At 39.9% G+C, this 16,797-nt stretch overlaps 1 protein-coding gene across 1 annotated transcript in view; it reads left to right on the forward strand.

The window, feature by feature from the left end:
- The window catches only part of PLXNC1 (plexin C1), a 69,268-nt gene that overhangs the window by 30,901 nt on the left and 21,570 nt on the right, over positions 1–16,797 (forward strand). Inside the window, exons 10-21 of the mRNA XM_068668369.1 lie at positions 727–866; positions 2,013–2,192; positions 3,592–3,679; positions 4,593–4,799; positions 4,910–5,101; positions 8,528–8,627; positions 9,740–9,841; positions 10,230–10,333; positions 13,403–13,444; positions 13,913–14,037; positions 14,602–14,800; positions 16,169–16,315. Coding sequence (XP_068524470.1) covers positions 727–866; positions 2,013–2,192; positions 3,592–3,679; positions 4,593–4,799; positions 4,910–5,101; positions 8,528–8,627; positions 9,740–9,841; positions 10,230–10,333; positions 13,403–13,444; positions 13,913–14,037; positions 14,602–14,800; positions 16,169–16,315 — 1,626 coding nt within the window. The remainder of the gene's footprint in view (positions 1–726; positions 867–2,012; positions 2,193–3,591; positions 3,680–4,592; positions 4,800–4,909; positions 5,102–8,527; positions 8,628–9,739; positions 9,842–10,229; positions 10,334–13,402; positions 13,445–13,912; positions 14,038–14,601; positions 14,801–16,168; positions 16,316–16,797) is intronic.

Below are 16,797 nucleotides of genomic sequence, written 5' to 3' on the forward strand. Positions count from 1 at the left end.
ACTAGGAAAAAAAAAATCTCTGTTCTCAGTAGCGTTAGTAAGTTAGAGTAAGTAAATGGAAAGATACACAAAGAAAAGCCCAGTTTAAAAATTGGCTATGTTTCTTTAAGACAGACAGCATCAGAGCAACCTAGGGTTACTCTCAAATGCAGAGAGAGAGATTCGTGAACTTGTTTGCATCAAAATGAGATACCAAAAGATCCCCGCAATTGTGCTATACCTTCAGGTCAACGTATGACTTTGAAAAGACTTTCTAGTAAAGCTCATTCTGGGCTCTTTCTTGACTTTTCATTCTATGATTTGACACTGCTTCCCCTTTTCAGGTCAGGAGAGATGCCTTCATTTGTTTCTCAGATCTCTCACAGTGACAGCACCATGGTTTTTGTCTCGTGTTGTTTTGTAGTTCTTCGAGGGTCACGCTAAATGTGTCATTTCAAGCTGAGTTTTTCTGATACATACCTTCTAGCATGTCAGATTATGATTCCTTTTGGCAACTTTGTTATGGGATAAATTGAAATATAAATTATGTAGGTAAAAATAGTTGGCTTGTAAAGAAGTTGTGATTGACAGTACTTCCCAAGATCAAACTTAACAAGATCTGAAATTAATAAGAAAAATGTATCTCAGTGCTGTCAAACCCACATTCCTGTGCAGTGGTTGTTTTTGCTGCTGTTTTAACTGCCTAGCCTTTTTGTAAACAGTCTGTTTTGCTTTGTTTTCTAATAGCATATCAAAATTCATTCCATCGAACCTTTGTGGATTTCAACATTAGGCAAAAGTGAAATAACAGTCAAAGGAGAAAACTTCACACGTGCATCGGACATAAAACTCATACTGACGGGCATCAGTGGCTGTAAACCAGACATGTGAGTTAGCACAGCTCTGAAAAGTACTACTGTTTACTTTGCATAGTGTAAATTATGTGTTTATAACCCAAAACCCATTTTTCCCTAGCAATACAGTTGTGTGAACAGTTGTCATGGACCTCTCCTCAGTGGAGGGGGGGTGCTCTGCACTCCTTTAGTTATTCTTCCACTTTAAATTCCTAGAGGATGGACATGAATGTGGTGTTTGGGTACAATACAAGGGATGGCGTGGGTGTGTGGGCAGTTCTCAGTAGTGGTTAGGACAGGTCTGCACCTGTGGCTCTCTGGTCTTGCATCAGGCAACAAGAAGTTAGGTCACAGGAAAGCCTTGGCTTTTGTTTGGCTCTCCTTTGCTTCAGACTATCCCCCATATATTCTAGGATTTGGCTTGTGAAAGCACAGACACCGTGCCAGGAAGGGAATCTCTCATGCAACAGCTTGTACTTTTCTCTGTTGATGATTGCACAGTGTAAACCCCTAGATAATTAGGCTATCTTATTCTCAATCATTTTCAGGTGCAGCTGCAATGGCTGCCTGTGATTACCAAGTCCTTTGTACATAGCTCGCACTTGAAAAAGTATTCACATAGTACAGCTCAATTTTTACTTCAACCATGAATTTACTGGGGACCACAGAAAACAAAAGAAGAGAAGGAGAGAGAGGGAGGGAAGTACAGAGAGAAAGGGGAAGGGGAGACAAAGGGGCGGGGTGGGAAAGAGAGAAAGGAGGAGGGGAAGGAGAAAAAGACAAAGAGGGAAAGAGGAAGAGAGTGAAAAAGAATAAAGGAAAGGAAACTGAAGGTTCTCATTCTTGACTAGCTAATGAACCGTGTTGATAGAACAAAGAAGTTAAAAAAATAAACAGCAGAATGACACATTACATTACATAGCCTTATCCCAAGGCTATGAGACCAATATCTGTACCATCTTGTGTGATTATTGTGACACACAGCAACTTCATTCAAAAGATGCCCTACTTTGTCTTTTCAACTCCCTGCTCTCTCTTTTCACCTCCATCTGGCAGCTCAAAGATTTATTCCTCTTCTCTCCTCATCCTTTGCTTTAGGTTATAGGCTTCATGCAGTAACACCAAATGAGTGGCTGAATCTGTGATTCAGCATCTGTGACTATTTTCTCTCTCCTCCAGCATTAAAGTTAGAAATGTGCTAAATGATACACAAATGACATTTGCTCTCCCACCAACACGTAAAGAGGCCAAAAGTGTATGTATACAGGCTGACGGGAGAAGGTGTTCACCAGCAATAACCCTGCATTATGTTTCACCGCCGTCATGTTTTGGAATCACACCAAATACCTCCTGGATCAGGTAAAGTGTGTCTTTCCATACTTTTTATGTATTTAGTAAAATGTAGTTCCACTGAGCCAATATGAGCGTCCTTCCTTGGCCAGACTGCAGCTGATGGGAACTTGGATGACTGCAGTAACCTGTTGTGAAGGATGAATTTATACTGGTGAACTGGTTTAACATTTAACTTACAATAGTCACAATAGCTGCAAGACAGAACCTGTGTTTTGTAGGATTCCATAAACTTCCCCCTGTTCACCCCAAGTCTCCATCATAGAAGTTAAAAATAGTCTCTTTATACTGAAGCTAAATCCAAAACTTTGGGCATCACACAGAAATTCATAGAATCATAAAATCATAGAATATCCTGAGTTGGAAGGGACCCTTAAGGATCATCAAGTCCAACTCTTGACACCGCACAGGTCTACCCAAAAAAATTCAACCTCAGAATAACTTTGAATTCTTGGTATTAATATACACTTCACCTTCGAAACAGCATAAAGTATCAGTGAATTGAGAATGAGGTGAAAATTATCTCCACTGAAGTGATAGGTGCAGACTTGCTTTAGGACGGGGTTCCCTAAAGCCAAACAAGGCCCTTTCAAGCCCCTGCTGTGTTCTGCAGGAGACATGCAGGGCAGTTCGAGACATTCTCAAGCACAGCTTTCCACCTGCCTGTCCCTCTGCGTGCACAGCTGAGTAGCAGAAGGGATTTTACCCACTTTCATGTTCTCAATCTGATATCTTGGCATCAAACACCAGCAAGCGTGGGTTTGAGGTAGTGGGTTGGTCTGGCAGCTGCAGCAGCTGAGCAGCTAGGACACATGCCCTCACCTCCAGGTGAGGGGCAGTGCAGGCAGCTGGAAATTAATAATACCTTAAACCACTCCAACTGCGTTCAGCAGAGATGCTGGGCTAGAGCCCTCAGACACAAGCACCATTGTGTGTGCTGAGACAGATGGTCTGAATACTGCCAAGCATGTTCCCTGCGAGGTGCCTGGCACCATCGGTTTGTCCTGAGGAAAGCAAGAATTAAGCACGGCAGGACTGCTCTAGGGCAATGAAATACCATCATGTTCTTTCCTCCAGACAGAATATTAACTTGCAGTATAGTCTTAGGTTGCATGAACAGAAAACAAGATGAAGAGTTCTTGAAAAGAAGTATGTGTTTGTGTGCTATCAAGTCATTTGGTTCTGTGCAAAAGCGTTTATCATAACATTATGAAGAAAGAATGACATTACACTATGTAGCTCAAATTATCTTGTCCTGCAGTTTGACTTTATTGTATTGCCTGCTACCAGAGCAAAATGCATGAGTAATTCATTCACAGCTAAAGCTTTAATGGGGGACTTACGTGTAGGAAAGCAGATAATTTTAACCTCGCTACTGCCTCCCCTTCCCTTTTTTTTTTTTTTCCAGTGGTGGTCGCAAAATAACTGCAAGTGGTAGAAATTTTAATGTGGTGGACAGTGTGATTATTTCAGATGACCAGAGATCAAACCTCACCGTAAGTCTTAATCTCCTTTACAATACCAAATAGAGGTCTCTTAAGGGATTAGGTTTTGTTCCTAAGGTTTTAGGAGGATCTCAGTATTTTGCAAATGCTTATATACACGAAATGTGAGGCATTCTACTGAAATAAATATGACCACTTGTAGGATTATGGTTGCACATATCCTCAGTACAGGATCATGGATAAACATAAGCTACTCTTCAGCATGATTCCCTGTGACATTTTCTATGCTCTAAAAACTCGTTCCAAAACCGTCCTTCCTGAGCCACCATCCCCAGCCTCCAGCTGCAGGTCTGTTGGAGGAGGGGGTCTTGTACATCTCTCTGGTTTTGTGCTGAGAACACAGATGGTGCCAATGCCTCAGCAAGCAGGAGGTGACTGAAGCTAATGTTGAAATGAAATCTGAGGCTCTGAAGCAGTGGGCACCCCGTTGCTTCCTGGTCTTGCAGCACAAAGACCAGAAAACAGCAGCACCAGGCTATGGAGTTGTCTGTTAGGCAAATGCAGCAACCCCCTCTTTAACAGGAGCAGGGGTGGGGAGAGGCAGTGCTCAAGGGGTGCTGGAGAGCTTGTCCTGCCTGTCTCATATGACCTGCATTAAGGGGAAGGAAGGAGAATTTGCTATCACTATTCCTGTCTCACTGCAGGAAATAGCTGCCTGAGCAGTGTGCAATCAGCCTTAAAACAGCACACGGAGAGTGTGATAAATGTGCTTAAAGGCAGACACAGGCTCAGTGCAGAAACTTTCTCAGGTGCTCCGCATGCAGCCGTGATCACAGAGAAGAGGTTTACCAGGTATCTGTATGAAGTCAGGAAGGCTTTAAAATGATTTTGAGTGCCTCTGTTTGTAATTGTACCCACCGTTGAGTGCTTAATGACTGTTACAGCTTTGCTATTGCTTTTCTAGGTCTCTAAGTGTTCTGGAAATGAATCTGAATATCATTACTTAACGCCAAGTCTGAGCCATGCAACAGAGGGTAAAGTTGTTGATATGATATTGAAAGTGGAAACTACCTTTATACCATGTGTCAAATTACACTATCACCCTGACCCCGTGTTCATTAACTACCAGCTGCACACTGAGCTGGATCCCGATCTGGAATTAAAAATATATGTAAGTTTGAAAGTCATAAACTACAATTCCTTATTTATAACATTGAGGGTCATTTTTTGTCTTACCATATTTAGTGACTATTTGTTATCTTAATTTTTTTTCCCCTCTAGAAAGAAAATGACAACCTGAATATTTCTAAAACTGAGGTAGAGGTTTATCTGTCATATATGAATGGTACACAGACCAAAAAGGTGTGGTTCAATGTCCAAAATATTACCAAAAAACCAGACCGTAGCACCATACTGTGCAAATTCAAAAGAGAAGGAACAGACAAGATTGACTTTTCCACTGTGAAAGTTTTTGTAAGTAGATTTTCCTTTTGTTGCAATTTATCAGTGTTTGGATGTTTATGTAGTAAATGTAGCATTACTGCTCCGATCATGCTCTTTTGGTACTTGGTTGTCGGGTTATATTTCTCACATCTCAGCATGCCTCCGTAGCTTAGGTACCTCTAGCAGCACTGAGTTAGCTTACTGCCTGGTTACTGCTGTGGTGCCAGAAGTAGTCTTTGCAGACCAAACTGAGCTCCCTCCTGCTGAGCTCCAGGAGAGCGGTAGCTTGTCACACCTCTGGCTATAGTACAGGCATTGGTGATAAAATATTAATGGGATCAGGAGTGCCCCTCATCTTAGATCTGTAAGCAATCTGCTGCTGCAGTGTGGTCATGAAGAAAAGGATTCTGTCATCCTGTTCAGTTTTCCCCATTAAAACTAAATGAGTATCTTGAACTGTGCATAGTAATCACTGAGACACAGGAGAGGAAAAAAAGGGGAAATTTCAATGTGCACCAAGGAGGCCAAAAGACTATGAACATATGGCACAAAGCCAGGCCCAAATATAGGAACATTAGCATGGATGTCAAAGCTAAATGGCATCTTAAGATATTTGCTCCGTGATTAAGATGGAGAAATGTTTTTTTTAAATGCAATCATCACCATTTATAAGGGAGAAAAATGATGCCAGACTCTTACTGCAATGTATGGTGATATAAAACTGGTATAAAACTGAAATAACTCTATTGACTTCAAGGCATATGGCACACAGCAAAGATTAACGAAGCTATTCTCAATTCCATATCACTGTTAACTGGTCCCCCATCTGTGGATCCTGCCATCTGAGCCAGTTATGGCGTGGAAAAGTCTTTCTGAGATTGGTGTTGCATTTTAGTATTAGTGTTGCCTTGCAGTATTACATGCCCATCCTGCAAGCTTCAGGAGTAACTGTCATCAAAAGGTCACCACTTCACTAAGGCAAATCAAGTTCAGTAGCTGTAATGTAACTTTTTATTTCTAGTGCCTTAAAAACACTTTTTCTAACATCAAGAAAAATGTAAAAATAGGATACATTAAAAAAAAATCATGTGTTTTTTCAACCATATAAATGAATCATCATACATGTAGAAGAAGTAAGGTTTTTATGAAAAAAAAGGATAAGCTAGGTACTAATGATAATCTAGGTATGGCCCATGAATAAATGTCTCTCTTGCCTGAGTTTTCAGTAAGAAAGAGGTTATTGAGTGTTGGCTCAAAGACAGGATGATCAGTCAGAGTGGAGGTGTCAGAGAAAATGCCATTCTCGTGACAGAAGCAAGATTCAGACAGATCAAGGAGCTCAAGACAGGAAGAGTGGGCTCATTCTTACCACAGCACTGACAAAGAACTGGCACGTGATATTATAGACTTGGTAGGAAAGACTGAAGAAAAAAAAAAAAAAACAAAACGGTAGAGTTACGAGAGTTGGTGTAGGGCTGGAGAACAGCAAATGTACCATCAGTGTTTGAAAAGCAAACAAATCAAAACTTGATGTAGGTTTGTTGCTTTAATCCTAACTCTGTGCAGAGCTTTATAATGTATTTTGAATGAGAAGCTCTTGAAAGACCTGGAGGAAAATGGAAAATGAGGTAATTGTCAACTTCTTTTTAATAAAAGCAAGTTATGCTAGATATTTTTATTGGGTAAGATGAGTGATTTCCTCGGAAACAAAAAGCAGTAGTTCACATGTACCTGGAAGTTATTCAGTAAACTACTTAATGTGATCATTATGAAGACACTAGGGATAAGAACAACTGGATGCTGTGTATGGGGAGCTGCCCATGGGCAATGCTGGTTTTCATACAGATATTATTTAATATCACTAGTGACTTGAGCACAAAAATAAGGCATGTGCTAATAACATTTGCTGATGACGTAAAGCTCGGAGGCTTTATCAATCCAGAGGATGTTTTATAATATCATGCAGGAGGAATGAAATTAATATAGGAACAGGAGTCAGATGATTTCAGGTGTACCATATTTAGTCTATGATTCATAAGCAGAATAAATAGAAGATAAGGAACAAAATGGGGCCACTGACTAGGAGGGTTGTGGTGAAGATTAGAGATAATCTAAGTATGATCTGAAAATTAAATGAGTGTTTTGCCTCAGTTTTCAATAAGCAGGGATGAATAACAGGAATTTCTTCTTTAGGAGCACTTTGGTTGGACATGACAGGAGGAGAAAGGCAGGTGTGTTGGTCATGGAATGACTAACACGTTTAGCCACCAGTGTATTGCAGTCTTACAAAAGGCAAATGGGATTCTAGGAAGGCTCAGACCAAAAGTAATTTGTGTAAGAACAGTGAAAACAAATAAACAAACAAGGAAAAATACATTTGATGGGAGAAATAGACCTGATTTGTCTTCTGCGATTTGTAGCCCTAGTTTCTTTGCTTGCTCTTGTCCCTGTAGCTGCAATGTGACTATCCAGTTGGCAGTCTCCAGCTGCCCTGGCTGCTCACATTCTGTGACAAGCCAGTGAATGAATCACCACATCTCTGCATTCCCTGCTGTAACCCAAAATAATTTCAACCTAACTCTTCCTTTCAATTATCTGAGGCTCATTTCTATCCCCAGCACTTGGTGGTATTCTTTTTCTGTATTCAAGTGTATTTTTACTTCTAGTCTGTTTATAATCTTAGCTACCCTTTATTTACGTGTTTTCACTGTCCTCTTGGAGATTCTCCTTTGCAAAATTTCTGCCATAATTATCAGTGATGAATGCTTTAGTTCGATGTCTGGCAGACTTCAGTGTATTCCTAAGAACTAACGTCTGTCCTGCCTTTGACAAGGCCAGTGGTTGTTGGGGAATGTTGTACATGCTTTGTATGTTGTTCTGCAACTGACCTTCGGGAACGCCCTGCAGTCCTACTTGAAGAGGTTGAAACATCTGCCAAGAAATGGGGAAGAGGACTCTGTGCCAGGGCCTCTATCACAAATGTTACTTCCCTCATTATCAGCTTGAGCCTTACCTTGCTTTTCTGCTCAGCAGATTAACACTGCGAGTGCAAGGAAATGCTTTTAGCTATCAACACGTGCCTCCCTCACTGTAACATACTAGAACATTTAGCTGTGACTCTAAAGTGCATGAGCCACTTGGACAGCTGGAGGCCTCCTTCTGCCCTTCCTTATGTTCAGTTGAGGGCTCTTGTTTGCAGCATAAACAGTGGCAAAATTTGGTGTTTCACAAGGACTTCCAATTTTTTCTTTAGGCACTGCTCTGATATCCTGATCAAACAACAAATATAGTAGAAGTTGTTTGTTTTGGTTCACATATTTTTTTCCAAATTGCTACCGTCTTCCCAGGTATCTGCAGAACCAGGGTACTTAATATGCTTCAAATATTCATTAAACGGCATTTTAAGTATTGATGTAACATCTGTCCTCTACTAACACAGGCATTGTTTTTCTTCAGGTCAAATTAGGAAATTTTGAGCTTGAAGTCAAACCAACATCATCATATATATATTTATATGTCCTTATTTTGCTGCCTATTGTAGTGGGTGTCATTATAGGTAAGTACCATAATGTGTTTTCAGCTTTTGATTAGCCGCAGGAGATAATCACAACACATAAACACCTACAAAGAAACACTTCAAAGAGAGAAGAAGAGCCAAACCCCAAACTTACTTACCCACAAACTGAAATTTGTCAAAGATATATACACAAACCAAACTGTCTTGTGTAAGACAGTCACAGTCAGGTGGTTTTTTGCCTGTTCCCAATAAGAGTGGAGAGTTTACTCTGGTCTGGTAGTGAAGTCCATCTTCTACTGCAGCATGTTATAAGACAGTAGTTTTGGCCATTCTGCTGGGATTATTCACCATCATGTAGGGAAGCAAGCCTTAGGACCTACATTTTTGTGTCACAAGTCAGGCATTTCCAGCTGTCAGAGCTGGGCTTCCCTCCCATACCTTGGGGCAGATGTTCTCGATCCAACAGTTTATCCACAAGCAGTGTTTGTGGTGTTTCTGCTCAGTCTCATTTGGATCATTTGTGAATTAATAGTTCATTATGAAACTGAGGAGGTATCATAATTTCATAATTATCCCATTGTCTTTTTGTCACTCCTCTTTTTCTAAATGTCATGACCCAGTTATGTGCTCAATAAATTTCAGTTTAATGTAATAAGTTTGGGGTTTGACTCTTCTTTTGTTTGATTGGGTTTCTTTTTTTAAAGTGCCTTACAACAACCTTATCTAGTGCCTTTTCTCTCTCAAAATAAGCTTTAGGGAAGTTAACAGTTAGGAATTGGTTTTCCTGTTTAAAACTGCTTTTTCTGCTTAATCAGGGCTACCTTAAGTAGGTTGTTAATAGCAGAAATGCTTGTTAGAGTCTCTGACTCACTGTGCAGGTTGTATATATCAGAATATGCTGTACATTCAAATAAAGTTGGATTGACATGACCTCATTACAAGAAATGTTTTTTATTAAACATGGTTTTGGATCCAGGTAAGTAGTGCTCATGGGTACTATCACACTGGTGACGGTAGAAGCATTAGCCCTTCTGAAGAATGCAAGTGTATATTAATCTTTCTGTTTCTTAAAATAATATTAAAATACGTCCTGTCGAGGAGTTGTCTGTTCTGAAATTTCGTTACTCTTTTTTTTTTTCCTTCCTTTTTAGTGGCATTCATAGTTACTAGATACAAATCCAAAGAGTTAACCCGTAAACAGAGTCAGCAACTTGAACTGCTGGAGTACGAGATTCGGAAAGAAATACGCGAGGGTAGGTCTAAAGAGCTTTATAGTGCTTAAGAACACAGTATTATTTCTGAAATGAAATGCTCAAGGAGAAGCGCACATAATATAAACATTTTAATTTTATAGCTATTAAAATATTTTTGTGTTGTATCAGAGTTTCTCTTTAATGTTGGTGTGCACTGCAGTAGCAGATAGCCCTAAGCTAATAGGATTTTATGTAATAATTTCCTTCAACAAAAGTGAAGATTAAAATGGATTGATACTTTCCAGCTCTTAATTGCTTTGCAAAAACAACCCCTCTTGCCTGAAAACTGCTCTTAAGGAACATCTATTGGATCCAAGTTATAATTGTGGAGATGATTTTGTGTCAACTAAACTAACCCTCTGGGTGGGGAGGGGGGGTGTTTTTTCAGGATTTGCTGAACTGCAGATGGATGAACTAGATGTGGTGGACAGTTTTGGAACTGTTCCCTTCCTTGACTACAAACACTTTGCTATTAGAACTTTCTTTCCAGAGGTAAATATTTACAAGTCTTTCAGTTGACAGCCCTTCATAATAATAAAAAAGCTAGGAATATAAGGATAAATAATCAAGTAAATACTACACAGTCATTGCACATTGTTTTCACAAGAAACTTTTCTTAAATCAAGAGCTCCCAGAGAACACTTAAGGCTGTACATCTCTACATTTAACCAAGCCTAAATGCTGTAGTTAAAGTACCACTGTTGAATTTTCAAGGGTTGTGTACTCATCAGTTTCTTTTTGCCCAGCCTCGCTAAGTTGCTTGCTTTTCAGGCCATCCTAACAAAGCTATAATTTATCCATTGCTTTTTTGTTCTCATGTATTCACTTCCCATGCTATAGCTAATTAAAGTAACAGTCAGGCAAGCTAATATGCTAGCTAACATCATGACACTTTCTAATTAGACTTGTGCTGCTGACAGAAATGGTAGGACCTTGATTCAAAGGAATACAGATCAAATGCTTAAAAATTACATAAGTACTTAAGTGCTGTCCAGTTTAGAAATGGGTATTTTCATTATTCTTTGAAGCAGTTTGTGCCACAGCATGATAAAAGGACAGGAGAGGCCTTTTCTTAAATGTTTTGTTTTTTTCTCTTCTCGTTTTTGGTCGCAGTTTGACAAGCTGGTAAGTGCACTTGCCACAGCTTTCAAAATTATGCCATGTTAACCAGCGCTTATCGGCATTTACTAATTGGCAGAAGCTCTGGTCTCAGCTGGTAACATTTTATTGTGTAACTGACACCAATGAGCAGAAACATTTGGTTAGTGTAGTGGTGTGTTAAGTTATAGCTGGTACATAGTTTATACTAGTCAACATATGTCGCTTACCACTGCCAGTGGCCCAGTCCTGCAGCCTTGTCTGCACACTGCTTCACTTTATTGCTGTGCATAATGCAACAGAAGGTTCATCGTGATAAGGTTAAACCCATGTGACGGATGCAGAATTGGGTCCCATGCTTGTACCATGCCAAACAGCAGATACTAAATCAGATTTGTATTCAACAAGTACGTATGTGTGATCTTCATATACTTGAGTCCAGCTCTCACACCAAAGGAGGTTGGCAGTATCTCTCCTTCACCTGTTGTAATGCTCTGGGTTTATTTTCTGTGGAGTCATTGCAAGGTTCAAATAAAATGGACCAAGAAAATCTGCTTTCTGCATTTCTTCATTTCACTCTGTTTTATTGCCAGGCATATTAGCATAAAATTGTGTTTTTATTTTTAGGAATGTATCTTTTTCCTATTGATAATCCCCTGTCAAAACAGTAACAATCTGTAGAAGCTGTCTGGGTGGAAATGCTTTGCAAATAAAATGGAAAGAAAAAAAGGCACAAAGTATGTCACTCTGTTGCATTATGTAAGGTCAGAAAAGGATGAAATCCTTTTTTTGCCTTAGGGAGTCTCATGCCACCTTGCATCCTGGAGATGTTTCCAATTAAGACTTAGTCTCGGTTTGAAATACCTGTAACATGGATGTAAACTTGCCACTGTTAACTCTCTGCAGACATTCTGTGTCAGGCAAGTTATTAAATGTCTTCGGTATCAATTTTATTGCAAAGTAGTTATCACTTATATTGCAGGAGCATCCAAACATACTTTGTGCTATGTGCATGTGGCAGGAGAGAAGTGCTCTATTAAGCAGATACTGCAGATGAGCAGAAAAGGTTCAGGGACAGTAGATTACAACCTACGGTTAGAAAGGTCGAAGTGATAAACTGTCAACCAACGGTCAGAAAGGTCAAAGTGATAAACCATCACTTCCCTTGCTAACCTTCTCTTCTGAGCATCTTCTGTAGTCAGTGTGAGGACAGACACCTCGATGTGATTCACCCCACTTGCCTGAGACATCTGCCTCGGGACAGGAGTAGTTGCTGAAGGAGGGAGTCAGATAACTAGGATTAGGAGTGAGGAACCCCTTCTTTGTGAGCTTCTAGCTTCCTGCTGTTTCAGTTTTCTGTATTTAGTCTGGCTTGATAGCTTTTGTTTCGTGCTTAATGCTTATAGGTGTTAAACAGATATTACAGCTATTCTTAAAATATTCCTTATGTTCAGCCTGATTTTTGCTTTACTTGTTAAATCTGGTTTATTACTTTTGTTTTCCCTCCATTTTCCACACTTTTTGGTTTAATGGTACCATACTTGTTCCCTGTTTGCAGCCATTTTTCACCTTTTATGTGGTTCCAGCTGCTTAAAAGGGGGGGAGAGGCACAACATGACTAGGGAGAGGGAGCTTTACTGGCAGGTGTTGGTAGGGATGCTGAAGAAAAGTTATGAAAAAATTTGAGTATAGCCAGTAGAGGAATATGACGTTAGAAAAGAAGAGAACAGGAGGCATGAGGAAAGGGAAGGATTAAAAAAACAGGGGCTGCCAGCACCACAGATAAAGCAAGCAATAGTAAATGTTACTAGTGTAAATTTGATGCTCAAGGATACTGCTTTGGGAACATGCAAGTGCATTGGGGGCCTTGCAGGCTGCGAGAGTCAGACAAGAAGCATTTGCAAAGTGTTTGAGAACTGTGGGCTTCCTTTTGCTGTGGCAGCTTTTGCTAGGGCTGGGTGTGTGGTGGCACCTGTGCCTCTGTGGAGACTGACAGCGTGGAGACCTCCCGGAGAGTTCATTTGTGAACATCCGTAAAGTGCTTTGCAATGAATGGAGACAGATGAGCTCAAGTGTCACTGCATCACAGAAACTGTATATTTGCCTTCCAGAACAGTGCAGCCGGGAGGATCCCTTGCACACCAGCACATTGGCAGATGAAGATAATAAACAGCCCTTCCTGCAGGGCATTAGTTCACTGCTGTGCTAGTGCAGCTCGGCAGCCCAGAGTAACACACAGTAGTCCTGAAGTTAATATCAGGCCATCTTTCGGAGTTTATTTTCCAGTGAACCTGGCAGAAGTCATTGTGTAGAGTTTTTATACTGTAGCCACACTTAATGGAAATCCTAGGCTCTGTTTCAAGTTGTATGCCATCAGGAACAGGCTTGGCGTATTTAATGTGCATGTGCTAGAAACTTGTGGTATACATCAGAATGATACATATGACCTGTCTTGTATTTTAGTCAGGAGGCTTTGCGTCCATCTTCAGTGAAGACATGCCACAAGTAAGTCGATGGAGTGTGATATGCCTTGAATATTTTGTCATGAGTGATTGCATCCCTTATCTGAGTGTTGTGCTATAACACATCAGATGGCACTTTCATTACATTCCTTGTCCCCATGGGGAGGGTTACATGGATTTATGTATAAAAGGAATTTGATGTGTAAGATTCTGTTACCTAGTGTATGTTATGACTTACTGAAATAAAATAAACAGAATCTAGTCGTGGCAGATAACAGGCAAACTGTTGGCATGATTTTGTGGGTGTACTAGAAAAGCGTGCTCTCACTGTGTTGTACACAAACACAAATGCGTTTAAGTAAAATCATGAGACCCATGAAATAAATGCAAAATTCCCATGTATTTAAATGAGGCCAGGATCTTGCCCTGTGTGTTGCTTACCATCTTTCTGAGCATTAAGAATCCCTCATAGCCAAACTACAGCGTACTTACTTTTCTTTAACTGTTCCAGAGCAGAGACCAAACGCGCAAGGATGAAAGCTTCAACATGTTGCATGCTTTAATTTGTAACAAGAACTTTCTTGTTACTCTCATTCACACCCTTGAAAAGCAGAAAAATTTCTCTGTGACAGACAGGTATAGTATGATTATGCTTATCATCTTCAAGACAAAGAGCTAGCAGGAAAAAATCAGCATAGATTGTAGCACCCAAATGTAACTTCCACTTCTTGCAAAATAAGCTTGCACTACTCCAGAACATTTTTCCATGTTCTCCATCTGCACACACTGAGGAAGAAAAAAACATTGCCATTAAACAAGCTATTAAAGAAAAAACAGAATGTTTGTGCATGTAAACAAAGAGGCAAAGGAGCAGGAAAACTCACTTCAAAACTACAAAGACTTCCTGCAGTTACGTCAACAGTTTTACAGTTTAGAAATGTACTGTCACTGAAGCAGGTGTTATTCTGCAGAATTAAATGCAGAGACACAAATTTTGTGTTTAAAAAATAATCACAAGAGCAGATGGACTTGCATTTCTTTATATTTCTTTATACATCAGTGGACAGATTCAGTACCTGAGAAAGAAAAACTTAGGATATGAACTCTGCTAAAGTGTGTTTCTTTTATTGAAGATGACTGGGAAGAGAAATTCCAAATAATACAGCATTGTCTCTTTTTTTTTTTTCCTTTTCTGAACAGGTGCTTGTTTGCATCATTCTTGACTATTGCACTACAAACTAAGCTAGTTTATCTAACCCAAATTTTGGAAGTGTTGACAAAGGACTTGATGGAACAATCAAGCAATGTACAGCCTAAACTCCTGCTTAGACGAACTGAATCTGTGGTAGAAAAATTGCTGACAAACTGGATGTCCGTCTGCCTTTCTGGTTTTCTCCGGGTATCTGTACATTTTTTCACTGCATAAGATATACAAAGAGTATTGTTAACTGATGTCTTCCCTAAGTAATATTAATGGAATCTGTACTAAGCAATGTCTAACATTTAAGGTACCCTCTTCTAGTTTAGGTGACATAGCTAGCTATCAGCAAGGGGATGTAGAAAAAGAGAAGGTCTGTAAGAGATGATTGTTTCATTTATTTGGCTGAGATTTGGGTAATTTTGCAACTCTTGCATATCCTTTTCTTGTGTAAGCCATTATTTCATCTCTATGAGATGTATTTCGATAATAGTAAAAGACTGGTACACTTGTAAAATGCAGTTTGTACCTTTCTATGTGAGCTGCTGAAAAGCTACCCTGTAATGGAAGTTTAAGGCAGACCATCTTCCTTCCAACTTTTTAACCCCCAAACGGCATTGCAGATTTCAAGAGCTAAATGACTTCAAGTGGAAACAAAATAAGCGTTTTCTTTCATTTTTCAACTTGTTATTTTAGCCCACTTGGTAGCACTTCAATCTTGGTTTCAGTGTTTGGTTATGCTTCCTGTCTCACTGGTGTGATGGTATCACGCTTGGTATCAGTCATATCAATCCTTGCTGTACCATCGATACAGTAGCAGAATTGTTTGGGGTTCAGCATTGGTTTCCTGAAACCCCAGGAGAAAGCCAAGGAGCTGTCAGAGAGATTTTTTCTTGACACACCAGTCATCTTTATGGAGCTGGGCTAGTGACATTATTTGGGCTGTGGGATTGATGTTGCATGGAAGCGAAGATCCATCCTTCCTTGCTCGGGTGTTTACCTGGGCCCTGGGCTTCAGGCTGGACAGGAAAACCCCAATATCATTCCCTCTTTCGTTGATACCAGTGTATGTCCCACCACTTTGCTCCCAAGGCTTTTCTCAGGGGTCACAAGAGGAGAAACCAGTTTAAAAGGAAGTTAGATGTTAGCTTGTTTTCTCACAAGACTGAAAAGGAAGAAATAGTTGATGTATGCATGTGAACACATGCACGTTTTCCCCACCACCAGCTCTTTGGTGGAACTAGGAAGCATCTGCCAGGTGGAGAAGGAGCAGCTTGTCTGTAGTGTACTTGTGCACAGCAAGGGGCTGTGAGCTCTATTGCCATACACTCCAGCTGTCTCTTGCTATTTGCATGAGACTTTCACACTGAAAAGCAAAGTCAAAGGATGGAGGTTAAACAAATAACTTGGTAAGTCTGCTCACAGGGATTTTCTTTCTTAATTGCAAGATAACAATTTAGTTAAACGGAAATAACTCAATTTGTTACACTTGATTTTTTTTCTATTTATTCATGCCCCTTTAGTGACTACAAATATAAACATGTTCCTTGTGTTTGTTTCATATCCTAGGAGACAATCGGTGAACCTTTCTATTTGCTAGTGACAACCCTCAATCAGAGGATAAACAAAGGACCTGTGGATGCAATAACTTGCAAAGCCCTGTACACACTTAACGAAGACTGGCTGCTGTGGCAAGTGTCTGAATTCAAAACAGTGGTACGTTTGGCAGTTTGCATTACAAAACCAGACAGCTACAATGTTTTTTTCTTTTTCTAGGAAGGTAAATTAAGGCTGTTAAGGCATAACCACACTAAGGTGACGGTTAAGTTTCCAGATAGAGAAGAACAAAATTAATCGCCAAAGGTTAGGTTAAATGAAGTGTCCGGGTATTAAAATTCTTTCTTATTTTAAAGTGTATTACAAAAATGTAAACATAAGCTTAGAATTTTAACTAAATTGCACTTCTTCAACGAATGAAGGAATGGAATACAGAGGTTTTATTTTTCTGTTGTGTTTTGTTGTGGCTAATCTTCAGGCAGCTGTGGGCTTCCGTGTTATTAGCTCCAAATTAGCAAGGTTACAGAGTGGTGCATTTTAATTAGCTGCTTGGTTAAAAACAAGCTAAATGGGAAACTTAGCTAACTTTCAGAACTTTACCATAGATTTCTTTCCCAAAACAACTGCAAAGTGCTTCCTAT

This window comes from Anas acuta, chromosome 1, assembly GCF_963932015.1.
Source record: "Anas acuta chromosome 1, bAnaAcu1.1, whole genome shotgun sequence".
In the NCBI taxonomy this organism is placed as follows: domain Eukaryota; kingdom Metazoa; phylum Chordata; class Aves; order Anseriformes; family Anatidae; genus Anas; species Anas acuta.